At 40.9% G+C, this 20,944-nt stretch overlaps 1 protein-coding gene across 3 annotated transcripts in view; it reads left to right on the top strand.

Annotated features, from left to right (window-relative positions):
* The window catches only part of SLC25A13 (solute carrier family 25 member 13), a 226,698-nt gene extending 222,903 nt beyond the window's left edge, over nucleotides 1-3,795 (top strand). For all 3 annotated transcript variants that reach the window (XM_043462657.1, XM_043462658.1, XM_043462659.1), the window contains 3 exons: nucleotides 2,030-2,188; nucleotides 2,290-2,380; nucleotides 2,644-3,795. In XM_043462657.1, the coding sequence (XP_043318592.1) occupies nucleotides 2,030-2,188; nucleotides 2,290-2,380; nucleotides 2,644-2,830 (437 nt within the window). In that variant the 3' untranslated portion in view covers nucleotides 2,831-3,795. The remainder of the gene's footprint in view (nucleotides 1-2,029; nucleotides 2,189-2,289; nucleotides 2,381-2,643) is intronic.
* The last annotated feature ends 17,149 nt before the right edge of the window (nucleotides 3,796-20,944 follow it).

Here is a 20,944-nt window from a genome sequence, read left to right as displayed (position 1 = left end):
CCACACACCCACACACACACACACACCTCCCCCCACACACACACCCCCACATACCCACACCCACACCCCCCACATACATACATATATATATACACCACACATACACACACACACCTCCCCCCCACACACCCCCACACACACCCTCCCACACACATATATATACACCACACACCCACACCCACACACACACACCTCCCCCCACACACACACCCCCACAGCCACACACCCCCACACACCCACATACACCCACACCCCCCACACACATACCCGCCCCCACTCCACACCACACACCCACCCACACACACTCACACACACACACCCCCCACACACACCCACCCACACACACACACCAATTCTGCCAGACAGCTTATTAAACATCTTACATGTTTCCCTTAGCATTCCCATCCCACTGATCAGTGTCTCTCCCTGCCTTCCCCAGTACTCCTCTTTCTCCATAGCAAGTAGCTATTTATGAAAACCACCCTAACTGAAGGAAACTTGTTACCCATTTTATGTCTTGTGCGTCTTTCACTGTCACACTCTGCCACGCCTGCCCACCCTTGTAAGGAGGATTTTGTTACATGTCTAAAGCAGACAGCCTTGCTAAACTCCTTCTAAACCAGGAAGTGAAACAAAATTGGTGGTGTGAACACAGTGGGTTTCTAAGCATTTTTCATGTTTCCTTCCATTATGTTGGAGGATAAATTCCTGGCTTAAAGTTAAAATAATTCCTCTAAGCTAATAGGAAATTCAGTATGACTTATCCAGTGAAGCGCTGGATATAAAGCGAGCTTTTTCACATGCAAAGATGCCATGTGTTTCATAAAAACTGTTCAGATGAATGGTTGAGGAGCCTCGGTAAAGATGGAAGAGGAGAAGATACAGCTTAGCGATATAAATGCAAACGTGTACTATGCGGATTCCCCTGGGCGCACACGCACACCCTGTAACTTTAAAGCTGTCTCTTAGAAGGATGAGATGGAGCTGTGAGCCAGACCACGTTGGTTTGGACCGAAATTCTTACAGAATTATTAAGCCTTAAAAAAAGCAAAGGAGATTTATGCATCTGCATTTGACCAATTTGGTTTGGAATAGGTTCATAATGGAAAAGTAATAAAACCATAAGAGACAGTGTCTTCTGAGTACAGTCTCGCTTTTAAAAAATCTAAACATGGGCTGCCCCAGTTTGGATAAAATGACTGTAGAAAAATTTCCCATTGGTAATTTTGGGAGGGTGTTTTTTTTTTTGTTGTTGTTGTTGTTTCTTTTTCATTGATTATCAGCCAGTACAAATTTTAAAATTTCTGGCAGATATTTTTTTCGGGAGATGTCAGTCATAGGAAAGAGAAATCCTAAAGCATTATCTGTGGGTGCCTCCCCCCAGGTCACCCCCACCTTCACACAGGTATGCGCGCATGCACGCGTGCGCGCGCGCACACAGACACACACACACACACACACACACACAATGTTTGTTTAGCTATCAGTAAAGTCTCTTCTGGTGTAACCGGAGAGGTTAGGGTTTGGAGGGTGCGAGTGGTTGAATGTGTGTGAGGAGGCACCTCCGGTGACTGCCAGCAGCCGCAGAGAAGCAGGAAGAGGAAACGGATAACAGGCTTCACCTCTGAAAAATCAGACCCAATAACTCTGATTTCAACAGGAAAGCAAAAAAAAAAAAAAAAAGTTAAAAATACAACAACCGAAAAAACCCCCAAATCCTTCTCCATTTGCTTTCAACCACTTGAAGTTGTGTTGATCTGTAATTTCTCGAGACTGTGTAAGAATATAAGCGTAACAAGCGGAGGTTGGTGGTCTGGGGAAGGAGAGGCGAGGCGTCGCCCCATTGGGTGTGTTGGAGCCGCGATGCCTGCGGACGGGAGTCACCGCTGTGCTTCCCAGAGGCGACAGGGAACAGGCTTTTGACTCGATCCCAGCCTTAACTTTCTTGCCACGCCGGCAGTTCTCAGCACAGTTGCTTTTACGCAGTGAGAACGCGACCCGACTGCAAAGGTGCTGTCTTTTCTGGCAGGTATGCCGGCAGCCTCACTAGTGACCCCGGCTGATGTTATCAAGACGCGATTACAGGTGGCCGCCCGGGCTGGCCAGACCACTTACAGCGGAGTGATAGACTGCTTCAGGAAGATCCTGCGAGAGGAAGGCCCGAAAGCTCTGTGGAAGGGAGCTGGCGGTATGGCAATAAGTTGCTCTTAATTAAACCTTTGGTGTCAGGTGAATTTTTACAATCTTAACCGTGTCTGTTATTTCCTATTCTCTCCCGCTCCTCTAAAGCTCGAGTGTTTCGGTCCTCCCCCCAGTTTGGTGTAACTTTGCTGACCTATGAATTGCTCCAGCGATGGTTCTACATTGATTTCGGAGGAGTGTAAGTATCTTGCTAAACTTCAGCTGCTTCTAATACTCGGTTGTCATCCGGAAAGGTATATCCTTTCAGTCCCTGTGATGAAGTAGAAGAGATGTAGGAACATACTGAAATCATGTTATCAGATTCATTTCAAAAGGGAACACACAAGTAACCAGAATTCTACAACTCTCCTCTATGATCCAGATGGTAGCAGTTTTTGAATGTTGTTTTTACCAAGTTAAACAAAAACCCTCAGATTCTCACCCTATTTTCCCTCCTTGTAGGAAACCCATGGGATCGGAGCCAGTTCCTAAATCCAGGATCACCCTGCCTGCCCCCAATCCTGATCACGTTGGGGGCTACAGACTGGCAGTTGCAACATTTGCAGGGATTGAAAACAAGTTTGGACTTTACCTGCCTCTCTTCAAGCCGTCAGCATCTACCTCACCAGCCGTGGGTGGAGGCCCGTAGAGGCCTGGCACCGGGCCATCGCTGCGCCTCTGGTGTGACCGGTGGAGAGAACTCCCCATCTCAGTGGGAACACTTCACGCCTTTCACGTCCGTCTCCTATTTAAATTCAAGTCGAGGCTTTTGATAAGGTGAAATCATCCCTTTTTCTGTGTGTTTTCCTACCTAGATCATTGTGAATTTATTCATAATTATTCTTTGGGCCTCTTCTCACAAACCTGTGCTGGTACCTGACATCTGCTGGGACTTGGTCAGCATTAACCTGATCTGGAGAAAGAAGCAGGTCTGAATAGAAATTAGAACCATTCTCCTCAGATTAGGATTACAGCCCAGAAGAAGCTACTGAGAAGCAATCACGGTGCTCCGAGCAGTGTTCCCGTGGCTCTTTAACCTGGTAGGAAGCTGGGTGCATATTTATAAAAAGTGAAATAAACACTGGAAGAAATGAAAACATTATCAGAAATAGCCAGCCTGGCTTCAGATTCTAAACACACACTAATTCTGACTCTGGATTATATTATGAAGCTTTGATGTGAAACATGTTGTTTTGTAATGAAAACCACATTGAAGATGTTTAATAATCATATTCTGTTACTGGTACTCAGGCTACCAGGGAAAGTCTTTGTACTTTAGAGAAAGTACTCTTGGCTCTGCACGCGACAGACGGAGAAACCCCGAGACACAGCCTCTCTCCTGCTTGGGATGACTGCTCGTAGGAGACACACGTGCTTACCACTGCCTGTTTCAATAAACACTGTAGAAAAACGCATGCCCTCCGTTACCGATACCTGCCTTCGCCCCCTCCCAGTCCTCCGTAATTGGCATCCATTTGCTTTTAAAATCCACTTTATCTTGAATCATGGAAAAATACATTGTAATATGCATTTTTATTTAATTTGTGGTGCCTCGAACAATGGTCAGAAGGCTCGTGTGTTTGTGAAGAAGGAAATAAACTATTTTTAAAGCTACTGAGTGTTTTTTGCTCTTGTTACGTCATGTGGCAAATGACTGCAATAGTTGTCATTGTTGGACTCTTGGTGTTTCATTTTGAGGGTGACTTGTTCAGATCAGCACGGGTTTGTCTTTCTGGTCTCTCATGTTGCTGTGTACCCACGTCTTCAGGATGCCAGTGTTCAGTGTGAGTAAGAGAGGCTGTTTATGTTGGATCCCAGATGAGTGAGGAACCTAGCAAACTGACCCTTGCTCTAGTCATCCTCCATGCTTTCTATAGTTTCTTATTGTGAGAATTAATGTGAATATCGAGTTTCACTGGAGGTTGGGCATGAAAACTGGTTCAAAATGGCATTGGCATCTTCTAGTCTTCTCTGACTCTTCCTTGTACCAAAACCATGGACCGCTGTGTGCACCCTTTGGTCATCCTTGATCAACACTGTAATGACCGGGGGAAAGGTGTTAGTCTTGAACAGAATTTCAGGCTTTTCTAAGGCTGCACTTGTGTTCCTGAGTGACTTATTCTCAGTTGAGTTTGAACTTCCTATGTCTCCCACATTTGCCTCCAGAAGAGAGCCATTTTTCAGTTTCTGTCTTGCTGTAGGTCAGCAGGTTGACATTCAGAGTTACAGTTCAAAATGGGAAAGTGTAAAAACCATCTGTGAGTCGGCTTTGTTGTTGTTGTTTTGGGTTTTTTTTTTTCCCCAGTGAACAAAAGCTTTGTTATTCTCACCAGAAATAGGACAGATGTATGCATGGCTCCCTCATGGTTTTGGTTTGGCAAACACCAGAGAGAATGCCCTCCGTCTGCCTGAGCTTGCCCCCCTCCCCCAGCCCCTTGCTCAATGTGACAAGTACATTTATATTTTAATCTCCAAGACCAGTCACAGGACTCCACATATTTCATAGAAATGTAGGTGGTGTTACAGTAACACAGCACTCAAGCTTTGCTATTTTGAATGTGGAGAAAAGTCCCCTGAGTGTAAACCCTGCCCGCCTGCCTTTCTTTTCTTCAGCTGCTTGAAATTTTATGGAAGATCAGATTTTCCAGGTATAAATACTGACCCAGATCTCAAGACATGGTGCATTGCCCTGCTTGCTGCTTTTTTGTTTTAATATTTGCTTATTTACTTGACTGCTCTGGGGTCTTAGGTGCAGCATGTGGGATCCAGTTCCCTCACCAGGGATCGAACCTGGGCCCCCTGCATTGGGAGCTCAGAGCCTTAGCCACTGAACCACCAGGGAAGTCCTCCTGCTTGCTTCTTTAGGAGCTGTTGCATCTGGTGGGAGAGCGTCTTGGCTTCCCTTAGTCCTACCTGGAGCTGAGGATGATTCTCTTTAGTAAAGGAGAGAGAGGTACCAGGAAGCCAAGGAGATAGGCCCACATGGTGTGTTTCTTTAAAAGCCTTGGCTTATTCTGTTCAGGGGTAGGCTGTGACTGAGACACTTCCAAGGAGGCCCCATTTCCACCTGAGTTGTGCTCAGTAGGTGGTGTGACTGTGACATCCTTGAACAGGACTGCAATCACCGCGCGGTGAAAACCACGTCAAATTTGTTCTGGGTTTTCCTTCTTCCTGAAGTGACAGCACAATCCGCAGCAGTGCTGCAGCCGCCGCTTCTGCAGTGGCTGTCTGCCTCCTCCTCGCCAAGGGGCTGAAAGCTGAGTAACTCCCACCCCAGCAGGCCAGCCTCCCCCTGCCCCGCCGGCCCTGGAGTCGCTCCCCCTGCCCCTGTCCACTCCTGATTGCCGGAGGGGGAGCGGGGGAGAGGCCTGACTTTTGTGCAGCAACGTTTTTTCTAGGAGGGGAAAAAATGTGGAGCTGCCCACAGAATGAACACGCTGATTCTTGGGCTCCAGCCGTGGCCGGGTTTCTTGAGGCTGGGTGGCATGCTGTCGCCAAGCTTATGCTTCACCTCATAACCCACAACCGTTCGCTGTGCTCCCTGGGGTTGCCTTAATCCCAAGCAGCCAGCGTTGCACAGGGGAACATAAGAATCCTGGCACAGAAAGGAGTCATTTAAATGCTTATTGCATTTCAAGCTTCAGTTTTTAGTTAGTGAAAACATTTACCATTGCTGGAAAACAATGTTTAAAATTTGGTAGCTTATATGTTGTTTAATGGTGTGGCCGATGTAAACCTCAGGATGCTTACATTTTGACAGTCTTCTGGAAATGTTTAACAGCACATAACTCAGTGAGCCCGGAATAAAAACTGGGAACAAATTGTGCTTGAAACTTTGTAACCTCCCCCGACTAGGTAGGTATTCTGCAAGGCACTTTGGAATTCTTCAGGTAGAGACAGGGAAATCTCCAGTAATGGAATTTGGTGTCTTGTAGCCCCATTTAGCAACCTTGTAGATAAACCCTCAGAGTCATCATGTGCCTTTTCCCGCAGAAGCCATCCTGGTGGGAATGAATTTGTATCTTTGCCACTGAGCGAAATCCCATTTTCAGTTCAGGGTCATCAAACGCTTTCAGGATGGGGATTTTTCCAAAGATTTTTTAAAAGACATTCCCTGGTAAGAGCAGTGAAATGTTCTTTCCACAAATGGCACTGCCCTCAAAGCGTTAGTCACGCAGTCGTGTCCGATTCTTTGCAACCCCATGGACTGCAGCCCGCCAGGCTCCTCTGTCCATGGAATTCTCCAGGCAAGAAGACTGGAGTGGGTAGCCATTCCCTTCTCCCCGGGATCTTCCTGACCCAGGGATCGAACCCCGGTTTCCTGCATTGGAGGCAGACTGTTTACTATCTAAGCCACCAGGGAAGCCCCTTTTGGGGGTGGGGAGGGGGTGCCTTTGTTTTACCCTTTGGGAACAACCCAACCCTCACCACAAAGTTATGTTTTCCATATCATGAGGGCCACGGGTGGGGGGGCGCATGGCGTGCATGTTTTATTTTAAGATCTGAGGCAGAAAAGAGCTTTGTCACTTGTTTCTTTAAAACAGTGGCAGCCTTTAACCTGAAAGCCCAGATTGGGCTCTGTGAGCACTGCGCCCGTGATGCTAGTTCCATAGTGCCTGGAACTTTGAGTAGGCTCTTTTCATTTGGATGGACGGATGAATAGATGGATGGATGGATGGGTTTTGAGAATATTTTTTTCCCAATTAGTAATCTCTGTCATTTTCCCACTTTACAGGCCTTTTCAGTAGTGTTTTTAATGGCTGGAGTTAAAACCATAACTGAAAACAACCCTATTCTAATGTATTGTTCAGTTACTTTAGAAGTCGTTAAGTACATCTTTTATTAAAGCAACTACAGCTATGTAAATTGGTTTTAATTAGATGGTTACTCTGAGTCAGGAACTTTCATGTAAACTATATGATCTTTAAATTTCCTGGTCATGGTTAAAAAATAAAGATTAAAAAAACCATCCTTTTGAGGTTAGAGGTACATTAGGCTTGTACCATTAGGTACATGAGTACATTAGCATTAAAACAGCTTTCCTTATCAATGAATGTTAATGACTTGGAGCTCCTCTGCTCTTCGCTGCCTGACATCTGTAGGAGCGCGGTGGCAAGCTTTCCTTTAGAAGCTGCTGAGGACAACGGGGACTCTCTTTCAGAAGGGTTTGTTTTTAGCTAATGCATTAATTGACTCCAAAAAGAGTCCAAATGGAACACTCTGCTTTCATCTGCTGGGGTAACCTAATAAAATAATGTTGTTTGTTTTTAGATTCCCGGCTGGTAAGGGGGGTTTTGCTCAAGGCAAAACCACAGTCCCCTCGAATAACTTTAGAAGGAGAGTTAAGAAGACACACTAATTGTGCCTGTCTGAGGTTTGCTCCTTCAAGGGCCCAGACACACCCCTTGCACACTGGTCAGGCCACCAGGGCTCCGGTGCCCACCGCCGAGTTGATTCTTCTGGGCTGGGCTGGGCTCCTGCCCCCTGGAAGATGCTTAATTTTGCTGTGAGCAGTTCTTAAGGGGATTTTAAAACAGGCTCGAGCTCTCGGAACAGAATCAGGCAAGCACACTGTATATGCGATTTGTCTGACCCGCAGAACGGGGAAAGGGGAATTCAGGTTAATGAAAGATGACTGATTACAACAGGCTCCTAACTTTCATCACTCCCTCCTCCATCCTTTGCTAAAGCTCTTAGCCAGGCTCTTGCTCTGCTGTGTTACTGGGCTGCTTTCAAATAAGAGGGGGACAAGTAATCCTGCCCCAGCCTGGAGTTCTTCAGCCAGTCAGAACTCATTAAATATGAGTATTACACACCAGGCATGATCCCATGAAATCCTTCCCACACCCCTTAAAGTAGATACTATTTTACCCCCTGTGACAAATGAGGAAACCAAGACTCAGAGAGGTTAAATATCTTGCTCATGGTCCCAGCTAGCAAATAAGAATGCTAAAATTTGAATCCAGGTCTGATGGCAGCCCAAGGCCCTGTTCTTTCTATACAAGCATTTCTCAGCCCAGTAGAGGGAGTTCATATGATTGTCTATGCCCAGAATTTCTTACTCTCCCCAGTTCTCAGTATCAGATGTATCATTTCTAGCTCAGAGCCGAAGGGAAGGGCGATCTCAGATTATTTACTGTTGTAAGTACATTTGCTATCTCAAGACAACTCCAGAGCTTGAGGACCAGGTGAATCCTAACAAGCCTTTTGAGGTTCATCTTAAACTATTTTACAGCCTATTAAAGTCAGTAAAGAGAGGATTAAGGTACACTTGAAGCATTTGCCCCACGGGTTTAAAATTGGAAGGTAATGTGGAAAAAGCAGAGATAAATTTACAAACTGTTACAGTGCAACGTGATATGACGTGAACTGAACTAGACCATCTTAAAAATCTCTACTATAATTAGAAAATGCCATTCTTCAACAAAAGTTGGAAATAATGGAAAAGCAACTTAAAAGTAAGTATCTATGGGTACTTGGCCCCAAAGTGTGTCTGGAGGGAATGGAGACAGTTTACAGATTTGTTGGAATTACTTTTGGACATAAAATCTCCATCACCCCTAATGGTGGAAAGTCTTGCTGTCTTCCCAGCAAGGTACCTGCTGTCCCTAAACTTACAGGGAGGATATCTACCACTGCATTTTGCTACCCCCTCTCCCATTCTTATATACATGAAGGCAAATACTGACTAACCCACACCAAAAATTTGTTGAATTTGTATGTTACATACAAATTTGTATGATAAAGGCTGCTCTGCCCTTAACAAAGCTTAAAAGCAGACTTCACAAAGATCTGATTCCAAGTAATTTAACTCGTCAGAACACAATTTCATACTATTTCAAACAATATTAAGAAAAGCCCACAACTCACAATAAGAAATCTTATAAAAAAAAAAAAAACCTGTCACCCATTCTTATATACATGAAGGCAAATACTGACTAACCCACACCAAAAATTTGTTGAATTTTCTTCCTGGGCAAAAGATATATATATACACACACACATATATATGTATTTGTGTATTAAAATGTCATGTTCCTTTTTCAGAGGAGTGATATATCTCAAAATGTGAATTTTTGTTTTGAAGCAGAATTTCCAATGTAAGTTCTAAGTATGGAATGTGCTTAATCAATTTGAAAATTTATGAAGAATTAGCTACTCCATGTATGAGGTTGCTTTCTCTAATGACCTCTTCATTTGGGCCAGCTCCAGTGTTATAAAATGCTTACACTCTGTTAGAGTGACATCACATCAGAAAAAGGAAAAACTGGGGAGGACGGAAATTGAAACAGGTCTTTTTTCTTCTGAAGACAGAAGTGAAGTGATTGCTGATGTCTGAATTTTATTACAGTGAAGCAGAGACTTCTCCACACTTTTAATCTCAGCCTTTGTCCAGTCTCATTATGAAATGTGTATTTCACCTTCTAAACTGAAGAAGCAGTTCACACTTGACCTGGAACTTCAAGTTACCTGTGACCACTACATATTAAGTAAGTGATTTCTTTCTTTTTTAAAACAGTTTGCCTGTCTGAAAGTGAAAGAGAAAAACCATTATTTCTGGCTCTTTTGGGGACTTGAAATTATTGTGACATTTTTTTCCTCTTACTCCGTTTAGAAAGTGTCTTGATTGGCTTAATAACTTATCGTTCTAACCATACATATCTGGCTAAGTTGTTGCAAATTATAATGGCATTTGAAATGAGTTGGTTATAAAGGATAACTATGATCTCTATTAAAGCTATGACATGCAAATTCGTGAAGCGTTCCATATTTTGGGGGCTTCCCTGATAACTCAATTGGTAAAGAATCTGCCTGCAATGCAGGAGGCCCCAGTTTGATTCCTGGGTCGGGAAGGTCTGCTGAAGAAGAGGTAGGCTACCCACTCTAGTATTCTTGGGCTTCCCTGGTGGCTCAGCTGGTAAAGAATCCACCTGCAATGCAGGAGATCTGGGTTCAATCCCTGGGTTGTAAAGATCCCCTGGAGAAGGGAACAGCTACCCACTCCAGTATTCTGGCCTGGAGAATTCCATGGACTTGTATAGTCCATGCGGTTGCAAAGAGTTGGACATGACCGAGTGACTTTCACTTTCAAACATAAATTACAAAATAATTATCATTGGAGCCCTGAAGTAATTAATAAACGCTTTTAACTTCTATAGACAGTAAACTCTAGTTTCCTTTTTTTCTACCCAAAAAATTATACCTTTGGGAGAGTTCTGCTTCTGGCCATGACAGAATAGGAGAAAACTAGAAAACTGGTCAAAACACATTATATGGTAGTTTTAAGACACTACCATATAGGATATGAGGCAAAATATATCTGTGACCCCTGAGGGAAAGGAGACAAAAAGGTGAGACGTACTGTTGCACCAGCTTTCTGCCTGGAGGAGCCTCCAGCCAATGTGCGGGGAAGGAGAACCCAGACAGAGCCCAACCTTCTCCCCAGTTGAAAGGATGGAGGTCAGAAATGAGAGAAGCCAGGATAGCTAGAATTTTAAGACACACAGACCAACCAAACAGGAGTGAGCTGATCTGGGAGACAGCTCTGGAGTTTCACAGAGATTGGAGTTCCCCAATCTTTGAGTGCTGGGAGGAAACTGCCAAGCTTGGAAAAGAACCACTGGAAAGGAAGAAGCAGGAACATTCTGGAGCTCACGGAGGGGAAAGAGTTTGTTTTTCCACCGACTGGAGTAGAAATTTCCTCCATAGTATATAGAACATCAGGTAGAATCCTTAGAAAAAGTATCTTATGAATACTGCTAAGTAAGAACTATGATAAAGGCTGCTCTGCCCTTAACAAAGCTTAAAAGCAGACTTCACAAAGATCTGATTCCAAGTAATTTAACTCGTCAGAACACAATTTCATACTATTTCAAACAATATTAAGAAAAGCCCACAACTCACAATAAGAAATCTTATAAAAAAAAAAAACCTGTCACCATAATAGTAAGGAAAATATCCATGTAAGCCATAAAAAATGAAAAATCAACCAACAGTAATAGACCTAGGAATGACAAATGTTAGAACCAGCAGCAAGGCCAGTGAGACAGCTACCATAGGTAATACATAAAGTTAAGGTAGGGGTAAACATGGACATTATATAGAGAGAAATGGAAGATCTTAAAGGTGGAACAAAAATTACAATATCTGCAATGGAAAATTAATGGAATGTCTGACTATGTTAGACATTACATAAGTGAAGATCATTGAACTTGAAGGCATAGCAAAAGGGGTTCCAGAAAAAATATTTAAAGAAATAGTATTCAAATATTTCCAAGCTTAAGATTATATACTCACAAATCCATGTGACTCATTGTACCCCAAGCAAAACAAATGTAAAGAAAGAACACTACAGAGATATATATCATAATGAAAATGATGAAAACTAATGAATGATAAAAAGAAAAATCTTAAAAGCAGCCACAGGAAAAGTTCCTATAACCTATAAGGAAAGATGATAATAAGAGAACATTTCTACTTGGAAACAATTTAAGGCAGAAAACAACAGAGTGACATCTTTAAGGTATTGAAAATATAAGACTGACCAAGAAATCTATACCCAGTGAAAATATCTTTTAAAAACAAAGGCAAAATAAGACAGACAAAAACTAAGAGAATTCAGAGTGTTGTTACAATTGCATTGAAGGAGATAGTCCATGGAATTCTTCAGGCTGGAATACTGGAGTGGGTAGCCTATCCTTTCTCCAGTGGATCTTTCTGACCCAGGGATTGAACCCAGGTCTCCCACATTGCAGCCAGATTCTTTACTAGCTGAGCTATCAGGGAAGCCCCAGAATACTGGGGTGGGTAGCCTATCCCTCCTCCAGGGGGGTCTTCCCAACCCAGGGATGGAACCCAGGTCTCCTGCATTGCAGGCAGATTCTTTACCATCTGAGCCACCAGGGAAGGCCCTTAAATTAAAGATGTTCATGATAGGTCATCAGGCAGAACACAAGTGATACCAGATGGAAATTTTATATCTATACAAATTAATGAAGAGTTTCAGAACTGAAAATAAATGAATACATTTAAAAAAAATTTTCCTTAAAAGATAACTCACTCTTTAAAGCAAATCAATGATGATGTATTGTGAGGTTTATAGCATGTTATTGTTGTTTAGTAACTAAGTTGTATATGATTCCTTTTTGACCCCATAGACTGTAGCCCACCAGGCTCCTCTGTTCATGGGATTTCCCAGGCAAGAATACTGGAGTGGGTTGCCATTTCCTTCTCCAGGGGCTCTTCCCAATGCAGGGATCAAACCCACATCTCTTGCACTAGCAGGAGGGTTCGTTACCACTGAGCCACCAGGAGGCCCCCGGTTTATAGCATCCATAGCAGTAAAATGCACAGTAACAGCACAAAAAAGAAGAAAGGAAAATGATAATATACTGTCAAAAAAGTACTTATACTACTAAACATGAAGTAATATACTATTATCTGAAGGTAAAGTGTAATAAGTAAAAGATGTTGTAAACCCCTAGAGTACACTAAAAAATGAAAGCTAAACAGATTTAGCTAATAAGACATTAGTGGAAACCTTTAAAAAATGCAAATAAGACAGAAAAGAAAAAAAAGATGATAAAAAAGAGCAAGATGCTTGGCTTCCCAGGTGGCACTAGTGGTAAGGAACCTGCCTGCCGATGCAGGAGACGTAAGAGATCCAGGTTCAATCCCTGGGTCGGGAAGATCCCTTGGAGAAGTTAATGGCAACCCACTCCAGTATTCTTGCTTGGAGAATCCCACGGACAGACGCACCTGGAAGGCTACTGTCCATAGGGTTGCAGAGTCAAACATGACTCAAGTGACTTAGCACATATTTATAAATACATTAAATGCAAATAGCCTAACCCCCCAACCCCCAGTTAAAAGGAAGAAATTAGATTTAAAGGGGGAAAAAAAAAAACAAGGTCCAACTATATATATACTATCTAAAGAAGTTCAATATAAAAACACAGATAGATAGAAAGTAACTTGACAGTAAAAGATATACTATATAATCACAAATTTTTTTTAAAAAGTGTAATAGGCTATATTGATATCAGCCAAAGTATATTTTAGAAAGAGAACTAGTAGTAAGGATAAAGAGGGACAAGTCATACTGATAAAGATGTCAATTTATCACAGACACAAAATCCTAAATGTATATGTACCTAATAACAGTGCTGCAGATACATGAAACAAAAACTAACAAAACAATAGAAGAAATACACAATCATACTTTGAAATTTCAAAATACTTCTCTTGATATAACAGGCAGAAATCTATAGTATATAGAAAACTTGAACAAATTTTTTAAATAATTGACCTTGTTCATATTTGTAGAACACTCAACAACAGCAGAATATACATTCTTCTTAAGTATACAGTAAATTTTACCAACATTAATATAGGCCATAAAACAAGTCTCAATAAACTGAAGAGAATTGAAATCATACAGATTATATTCTCTGGCCATTAATTAAAGATGAATCATGCACATAAATATGAGTTAAAACTGTAAATATACATAAGAAAATGTAAGAGAAAATCTCTATGACCTTTGCTTAGGCAAAAATATTTCAGATAAGACAAGATTCTAGAAAACATTCTTAATGAAGAAAACACTGTCAAATTGGAATTCTATATCCAAAAAAAAAAAGCTTCATACATGAAGGGAAAATAAAGGCATATTTATACACTCAAAAACTGAGGAAATTATTCTCTTCTATAATCTCACTACTGGATATGCCAAAAAAATGTTATTGGCTGAAGAGAGATGATAGTAAATGGAAAGCCCAGATTTCCAGAAAGAAATGAAGAGCACCAGAAAAGAAAAATGGAAGGTAATAGTTTTTAAAACCTTTTAAAATTATCTTTACTTTAAATCATAGAAGACTATTCACTGAAGCACAAATATTAGTGTATTGTGGGACTTATATTAAATACAGAGGTAAAATACATGACAAGGGAACAAAGGACAGAGAAAAGGTAAATGGATTATTCTGTTGCATATTTGTGTGTGTTTGAGAAGTAGCATAACATCAGTTGAAGGTGGTGGTGGTGGTGGTTTAGTTGCTAAGTCGTGTCCGACTCTTACGACCCCATGGACTGTAGCCTGTCAGGCTCCTCTATCCATGGGATTTTTCAGGCAAGGATACCGGAGTGGGTTGCCGTTTCCTTCTCCATCATTTGAAGGTAGTCTGTTATTAAACATGCATATTGCATTCTTGTGAAATTGCTAAAAATAATGAAGGTCACTAGATCAAATATAAGACAGTACTAAGAATTATTTGATCCCTCAAAAAGAAGGCAGAAGAGGAAGAATGTAAAACAATGAATGGGACCAAAAAACAACTACTAATACAAAATAAAAAATCAATCATGCCCCAAAGTACATTAACTGTACATGGACTAAATCCTATAATTAAAAGGCCAAGATTATTAGACTGGATTAAAAAAGAGAAATGGACCCAACTTTAAGATGTTTACAAGAAACATACTCCAAATATTAAGTCTTGAACAGATTAAAAGAGTGGGAATGACATGCCCAAAATGGCAAAGTAAGAAACTCCAAATTCTGCCCTTCCATAAAAGCAATAAAGAACAGGCTGAAACTGTCAAAATCAACTCTTGTTCTTAGATTCTGGAAATTAACCAAAGACTTGTCCCAACTAAGCGAACACTGACTGAAGAATAGTATTGATTCTCTGAAAGAATCATGAACTTTGAGTCATTTTAACTTACCCTAGTCCCATCTGCCCTCTCTAGTCCAGCAGTAGCTCTGAAAATAATAGCTCGCATTCCTGGTACTACAGGAAGCAGAAAGTACTTCATTCACAAAGAATTCTAATTATTTGTTCTGACCTATCTGGTTCCTCCCCGGTAGGCAAAATACTTGTCTCTATTGCACCTACCTTGGAACTGGTGCAATGCTAAAGTTGCTTCCTGGGGGGGCATTTGTCAAAAGCATTCAAGGCTAATATGTTGCTGCTGGCTGAGGTAATAAATAACAGTTAGGGCAAACAACAGGCTAACCAAAAATTTGAGAGGACAGGCTAGGGAATGAGGTCTCTGAGGGCTGTGAATAATTCTGACAGATCCCTGGGAATCTGGGAAGAAATACACATGTACTCAGAATTGTGCACATGCTCAGAAAAGCTGTGAGAAGGCCCAAAGATCTCACCTCCTGCTGACACTGAGGCCCTGTAGAAACAGGAAGAGAAGGCCAGTGTTTCCAATTGAAGGGAAGGGAAGAAAATCTGATTTCCAGAGTTGTATGTTATAATATTATAATGACTGTATATATTACAATATTAAGTGTAATTCTTTGCATGTGTATTTTCACCACTAAAAATACACATGCAAAGAAATAATGTATTGCATGTGCACAAGGAGAAAAAAAGAAGTCAATAGAAACTATGTTTGAGAAAGCCCAGATACTGGATTTTTCTAGACATAGACCTTAAATGAACTATTATGAATATACTCAATTTAGCAACTAAACAACAACAACTAAAATATCTAAATAACTAAAGGAGAGTATGCAAATGACGTCTCACCAAATAGAAGATGTCAATAGATATTATAAAATGCCAAGTAGAAATTTTGGAGTCAAAAAGCACAGTAACTGAAGATTTCACTGTGTGTGCTCAGTCACTTGAGTCATGTCTGACTTTTTGCAATCCTATGAACTGTAGCCTGCCAGGCTTCTCTGTCCATGGGCTTCTCCAGACAATACTGGGGTTGCCATGCCCTCCTCTATGATATCTTCCCAACCCAGGGATAGAACCTGCATCTCTTATGTCTCCTTCATTGGTAGAGGCATTCTTTACCACTAGTGCCACCTGGGAAGTCTGAACATTTCACTACGGGAGCTCCGTAGCAGACTTCAATAGACAGAAGAAGGAATAAGAAAACATGAAGAATCAATTGAAATTATGCAGTCTGAAGAACAGAAAGGAAAAATGAGAGAAAATGTAACAGAGACTTGTGGGACACCATCATACATGCCAACATACACACAATGAGAATTCCAGGAGGAGATAGAGAAAGAGCAGAAAGAATACATGAAGAAATAATGGCTAAAATTTCCCCCAAATTTGATGAAAAACAATCTATCCATTCAAGAAGTTCCATGAAATTCAAGTAGGAAAACTTAAAAAGGCTAACACCTAAATGCATCATAATCAAACTGTCAAAGCCAAAGCTGATGAAGGAAACTTGAAAGTTACAAGAAGCAACTCATCATATACATGGGCTCCTAAAGAAAGATTAACATCTGATATCCTATCTGAAAACACAGGGACCAAAAGGCTGTGAGATAAGATATGCAACTGCTGAGAAAAAAAAAATTGTCAGTGAAAAATTCAATTTCTGACAAAATTATTCCTTTGAGATAAAGGAGAAATTAAAACATTCCCAGATAAGCAAAAGCTCAGAGTTTTTCCTGGCAGACCTGCCCTACAACAAATTCTAAAAGGAGCCCTTCAGGTTGAAATGAAACACCAAAGGGAAATCTCATAATAAAACAATAGTTAATCAAGAAGATACAATAAACTTAATGTATATGTATCTAGTAACAGAGCTTCAAAATGCAAAAATAAAAATGGAGAGAACTAAAGGACAAATAGAAAAAAATCACAGCCATAAGTGGATAGTTTAATATATCCTTCTTGGTCATTTATAGAACACACAGAAAACAATCAGTAAGATTATAGAAGATGGAAACAATACTCTCAGCCAGTTTAATCTATTTTGCATTTTTAGAACCACATACTCAACATATGAAGAATTCACTTTTTTTTAAGTGCACATGGAACATTGACCAAGCTAGGCCATATCCTAGGCCATAAAATAAATCTTAATAAATTTCAAAGGACTTGGAAATACAGAGTAGTATTTCTTACTCTGTATGTTTTCTTACTAAGCAGAATCAAACTAGAAATGAAAATAAAGATACCTGGAAAGTTTTCCAAATATTTGGAAATTAAACATGCTTCTAAAAAAAGGTCATGAGTCAAATAACACCACAACGGAAATTAGAAAATATTTTGGACAGAATGATAATGAAAGCATAACATATCAAAAATTTGTGGAGCACAGTAAAGGCAGTACTTAGAGGGATTTTTACAACTTTAAAGGCCTAAATTAGACGAAAAGAAGTGTTTTACAACCAATGATTTAAGCTTTTACTTTAGGAAATAAGAGAAAAGAAGAGCATATTCAATCCAAAATAGAAGAATAAGTAGACAATCAGCAACTCCAAATAAGTGCAGAAAATCAGCAACTCCAAAAGTTGGTGCTTTGAACAATGAATAATAGTGGTAACTGGCAAGACTGTTTTTAAAAAGGCAAACTACCAACACATCAAGAATTAAAAAGGAGACATCACTGTGACTTTACATTCATGAAAAGCTAATAAGGGGGATTCTATGAGCAACTTTATGTTAATACATTTGACAGATTAGATGAAATGCGCACATTGCTTGAAAACTACAACTTACCAAAATAGAACAAAAAAAAAAAAAAAAAAATCTGAATAGCCCTATTCTATTAAATAAATAATTTATTACCAAAAACCTTCCCACAAATAAAACTCTAGGGCTAGATGGTTTCACTAGTGAATTCTACCAAACAGTAACGGAAGAAATAATACAAATATTACACTCTATCACGTAATAGAAGAGATTGGAACACTTCTCAACTCATTATATAAGCATAATCATGGTTCCTAAGCCCTGACAAAGACATTCCAAGAATAGAAAATTACAGACTAGTGTCCCTAAGGAACAATTATGGGAAAAGCCTTTAAAAATTATTAGCAAGCAGAATCAAACAAAATTAAAAGGATAATACATTTGACCAAAGGAGGTTTATCCCAGGATGGCAAGGTTGGATTAGTATTCAAAATAACAACTCAGGGTGATTCACTACATTAGCAGAATAAGTGGGGAAAAAAATGACCATATCAATGGATGCAGAACAGAAGCATATGAAAAATTCCATATCTGTTCATGATAAAGGTTCTTAGCAATCTAAAAATAAAATGTAATTTCCTTCATGTGATAAAAGTGAAACACTAACACTCTTTGATTTGTTTTGTTTTTCAGTTGCTAAGTCATGTCTGACTCTTTGCAATCCTATGGACTACAGCACACAGGCTTCCCTGTCCTTCACTATCTCCCTGAATTTTCTTAAACTCATGTCCATTGAGTCAATGACACCATCCAACCATCTCATCCTCTGTTGCTCTCTTCTCCCCCTGCCCTCAATCTCTTTGATACTAAGATTTAAAAAGAGATAAGGACATCTGCTCTCAGTTTTTCAATACAACAGTGAGCTGAAAGTCTGAGCTAGTGCTATAAGGCAAAAAAAAGAAAACTGGAAAGAAAGAAGTAAAGTCTTCATTATTCTCAGACAGCATGACTATGTACATAATCACAGGATTACAGAATCTACTAGAAGTTAGTAAGTGTATTTAGCAAGGCTGCAAAATACAAGGTTGATATATAAAATTAAATTTTAATTCTGAAAACTAGGAGGTTACTAAATGGGAAGATACACCTTCTTCACATATTAGAAAATTTTAAATTAAGATATCCACTTTCTCAAATTTATATATATTGTAGATTAATGAAATCCCAATAGAAATCCAAACAATATAGTTTTCTTGTGAATTTCATAGTGATTCTAAAATTCATGTAGAGACACAAAAGGCCTAGAAAAACTAATGAAACAATTTTTCACAATGCACAACACAGTTGAAGTACATACTACCTGATTTCAAGACACAGTGAAAGCTATAGCGGTCAAGACAATGAGTTTATTTATTTGGCTGTACCGGATCTTAGTTGCAATATGCAAGATCTTCAATCTTCATTGCAGCATGCAAGTTCTTGAGTTCCAGCATGTGGGATCTAGTTTCCTGACCAGGAATCAAACCTGAGCTCTATGCACTGGGAGCGTGGAGTCTTAGCCACTGGACCACTAGGTAAGTCCCAAAACAGTGTGGTATCATATATGGACAAACTCAGTGAAAAAGAGTAGTGGGGCCCTTTGTAGTTGTTCAGTCACTAAATTGTATCCAACTCTTTGTGACCCCATGGACTGCAGCATGCCAGGCTTCCCTGTTCTTCACTGTCTCTGGGAGTTTGCTCAAACTCATGTCCATTGAGTCAGTGATGCTATCCAACCATCTCATCCTCTGTCACCGTCTTCTCTTTCCTTGTCCTCAATCTTTCCCAGCATCAGGGTCTTTTCCATAGACCTTTAAGGTAAATATGACTCTGGCTACTGTGGTAAACTGCCACCATCTAGTCACTGTTACTTTGAGATCTCATCATTTCGAGATTTCCCACAGATATGAAAAGCCCTGCTCTGTGACTATCTCTCCTTCCATCAGGTCTAGCTGGCCTCGACTAAAATTCCGAGAGATGCTTATGCCTCTCTCGCTAGCTCATTGCTAATGGTTTTGAGGAAGGGTGTGCACTCTGGGTGCTCTTAGACACCTTAATTGTTGAATATGTCTTCTAGCCTTATGTAATACATTCACTCTAACCTCCCCACTTCCCTCAATCTCTTTATTCCTATCTTTACCATCAGTCAGGGCAACTCAAACATTTTCACTAAGTGTAGGCTACAGCCTTTTCATACTTCTAAAGAGCCACTGTAACAGCCGACCTATGCCCTGGGGTCCTTGCCAGAGTATAAAATCATGTATCCCAGAAGAGTGTCTCAAAGCCAATAAATTCTCATCTACCCAGTCTTATGTGCTGGCTCCTTAATAAGATTCCTTAAAATCTAACCCCAGTCTGCTCCCCTGGCCCTAATGGCACATGCTAATTCTTATAACCCTTTCAGTGTATAGTGTCTTTACTTTCTTATCAGGACTCACATGTGCCCAGCCAGGAGAGCTGGGAAAGCCATTAGAAAGTGATGTCAGTCTGACCCTAAGACAGAGAGAGGGAAAGAAGGGAAGGAAGGAAGATTAGTCTCAGGCTAGCTCCAAGAAAGTTTTAGCAATGCTGACAGGGAGCCCTTGAGCCACTCACATCTCAGAACTCTTCCATCTCCCAGCAACAGGCCTGCCTCACTATACCTGCTACGCTCAGTCTTGGCTGGGAGCAGCCTTGGGGAGCACAGTTGCTCAAACATACTGGAGGATTTTAGAGCAAAACAGCTGGAGCTGTCAGTCATGCTCTTTGCAACAAGAGATCTTGAAGGCAGATTTTCATGACTTCCACATTCCATCTAGGACCTCAGCTGGGATAACTTGACTGGCTGTGGGCTGGCCGGATCTCTCTATGTATCCACATGGCCACCCAATGGTGAGCTTAGGCCTTTGAACAGCCTAGAGGGGACAGGGTAAGTTGCAAAATGGCTTGGGGATGAAGAGTGAGTGTGCCAAGAAACCCAGAAGGAATCTCTATGTCTTCTAACCTTGTTCTGAACTCTACATAGTATCACTTCCCCCATACTCCCCCATATTCTGTCATTACACATCCCAAATTCTTCATGGGACAGTGTCACACAAGAAGTGGGAAATCCTCTTGGAGACCATACCGTAGTGGGATATACATGCATATGCGTGCATGCTCAATTGTATCCCACTCTTTTCAACCCCATGGACTGTCGCCCGCTGGGCTCCTCTGTCCACGGGATTCTCCAAGCAAGAATACTGGAGTGGGTAACCATTTCCTTCTCCAGAGGATCTTCCCGACCCAGGGATCGAACCTGCATCGGCAGGTGGGTTCTTTACCACTGAGCTACCTGGGAGCTACCT

The sequence above is a fragment of the Cervus canadensis genome, chromosome 3, assembly GCF_019320065.1.
Source record: "Cervus canadensis isolate Bull #8, Minnesota chromosome 3, ASM1932006v1, whole genome shotgun sequence".
NCBI lineage: Eukaryota > Metazoa > Chordata > Mammalia > Artiodactyla > Cervidae > Cervus > Cervus canadensis.
This window is presented reverse-complemented; position numbering and strand designations above follow the sequence as displayed.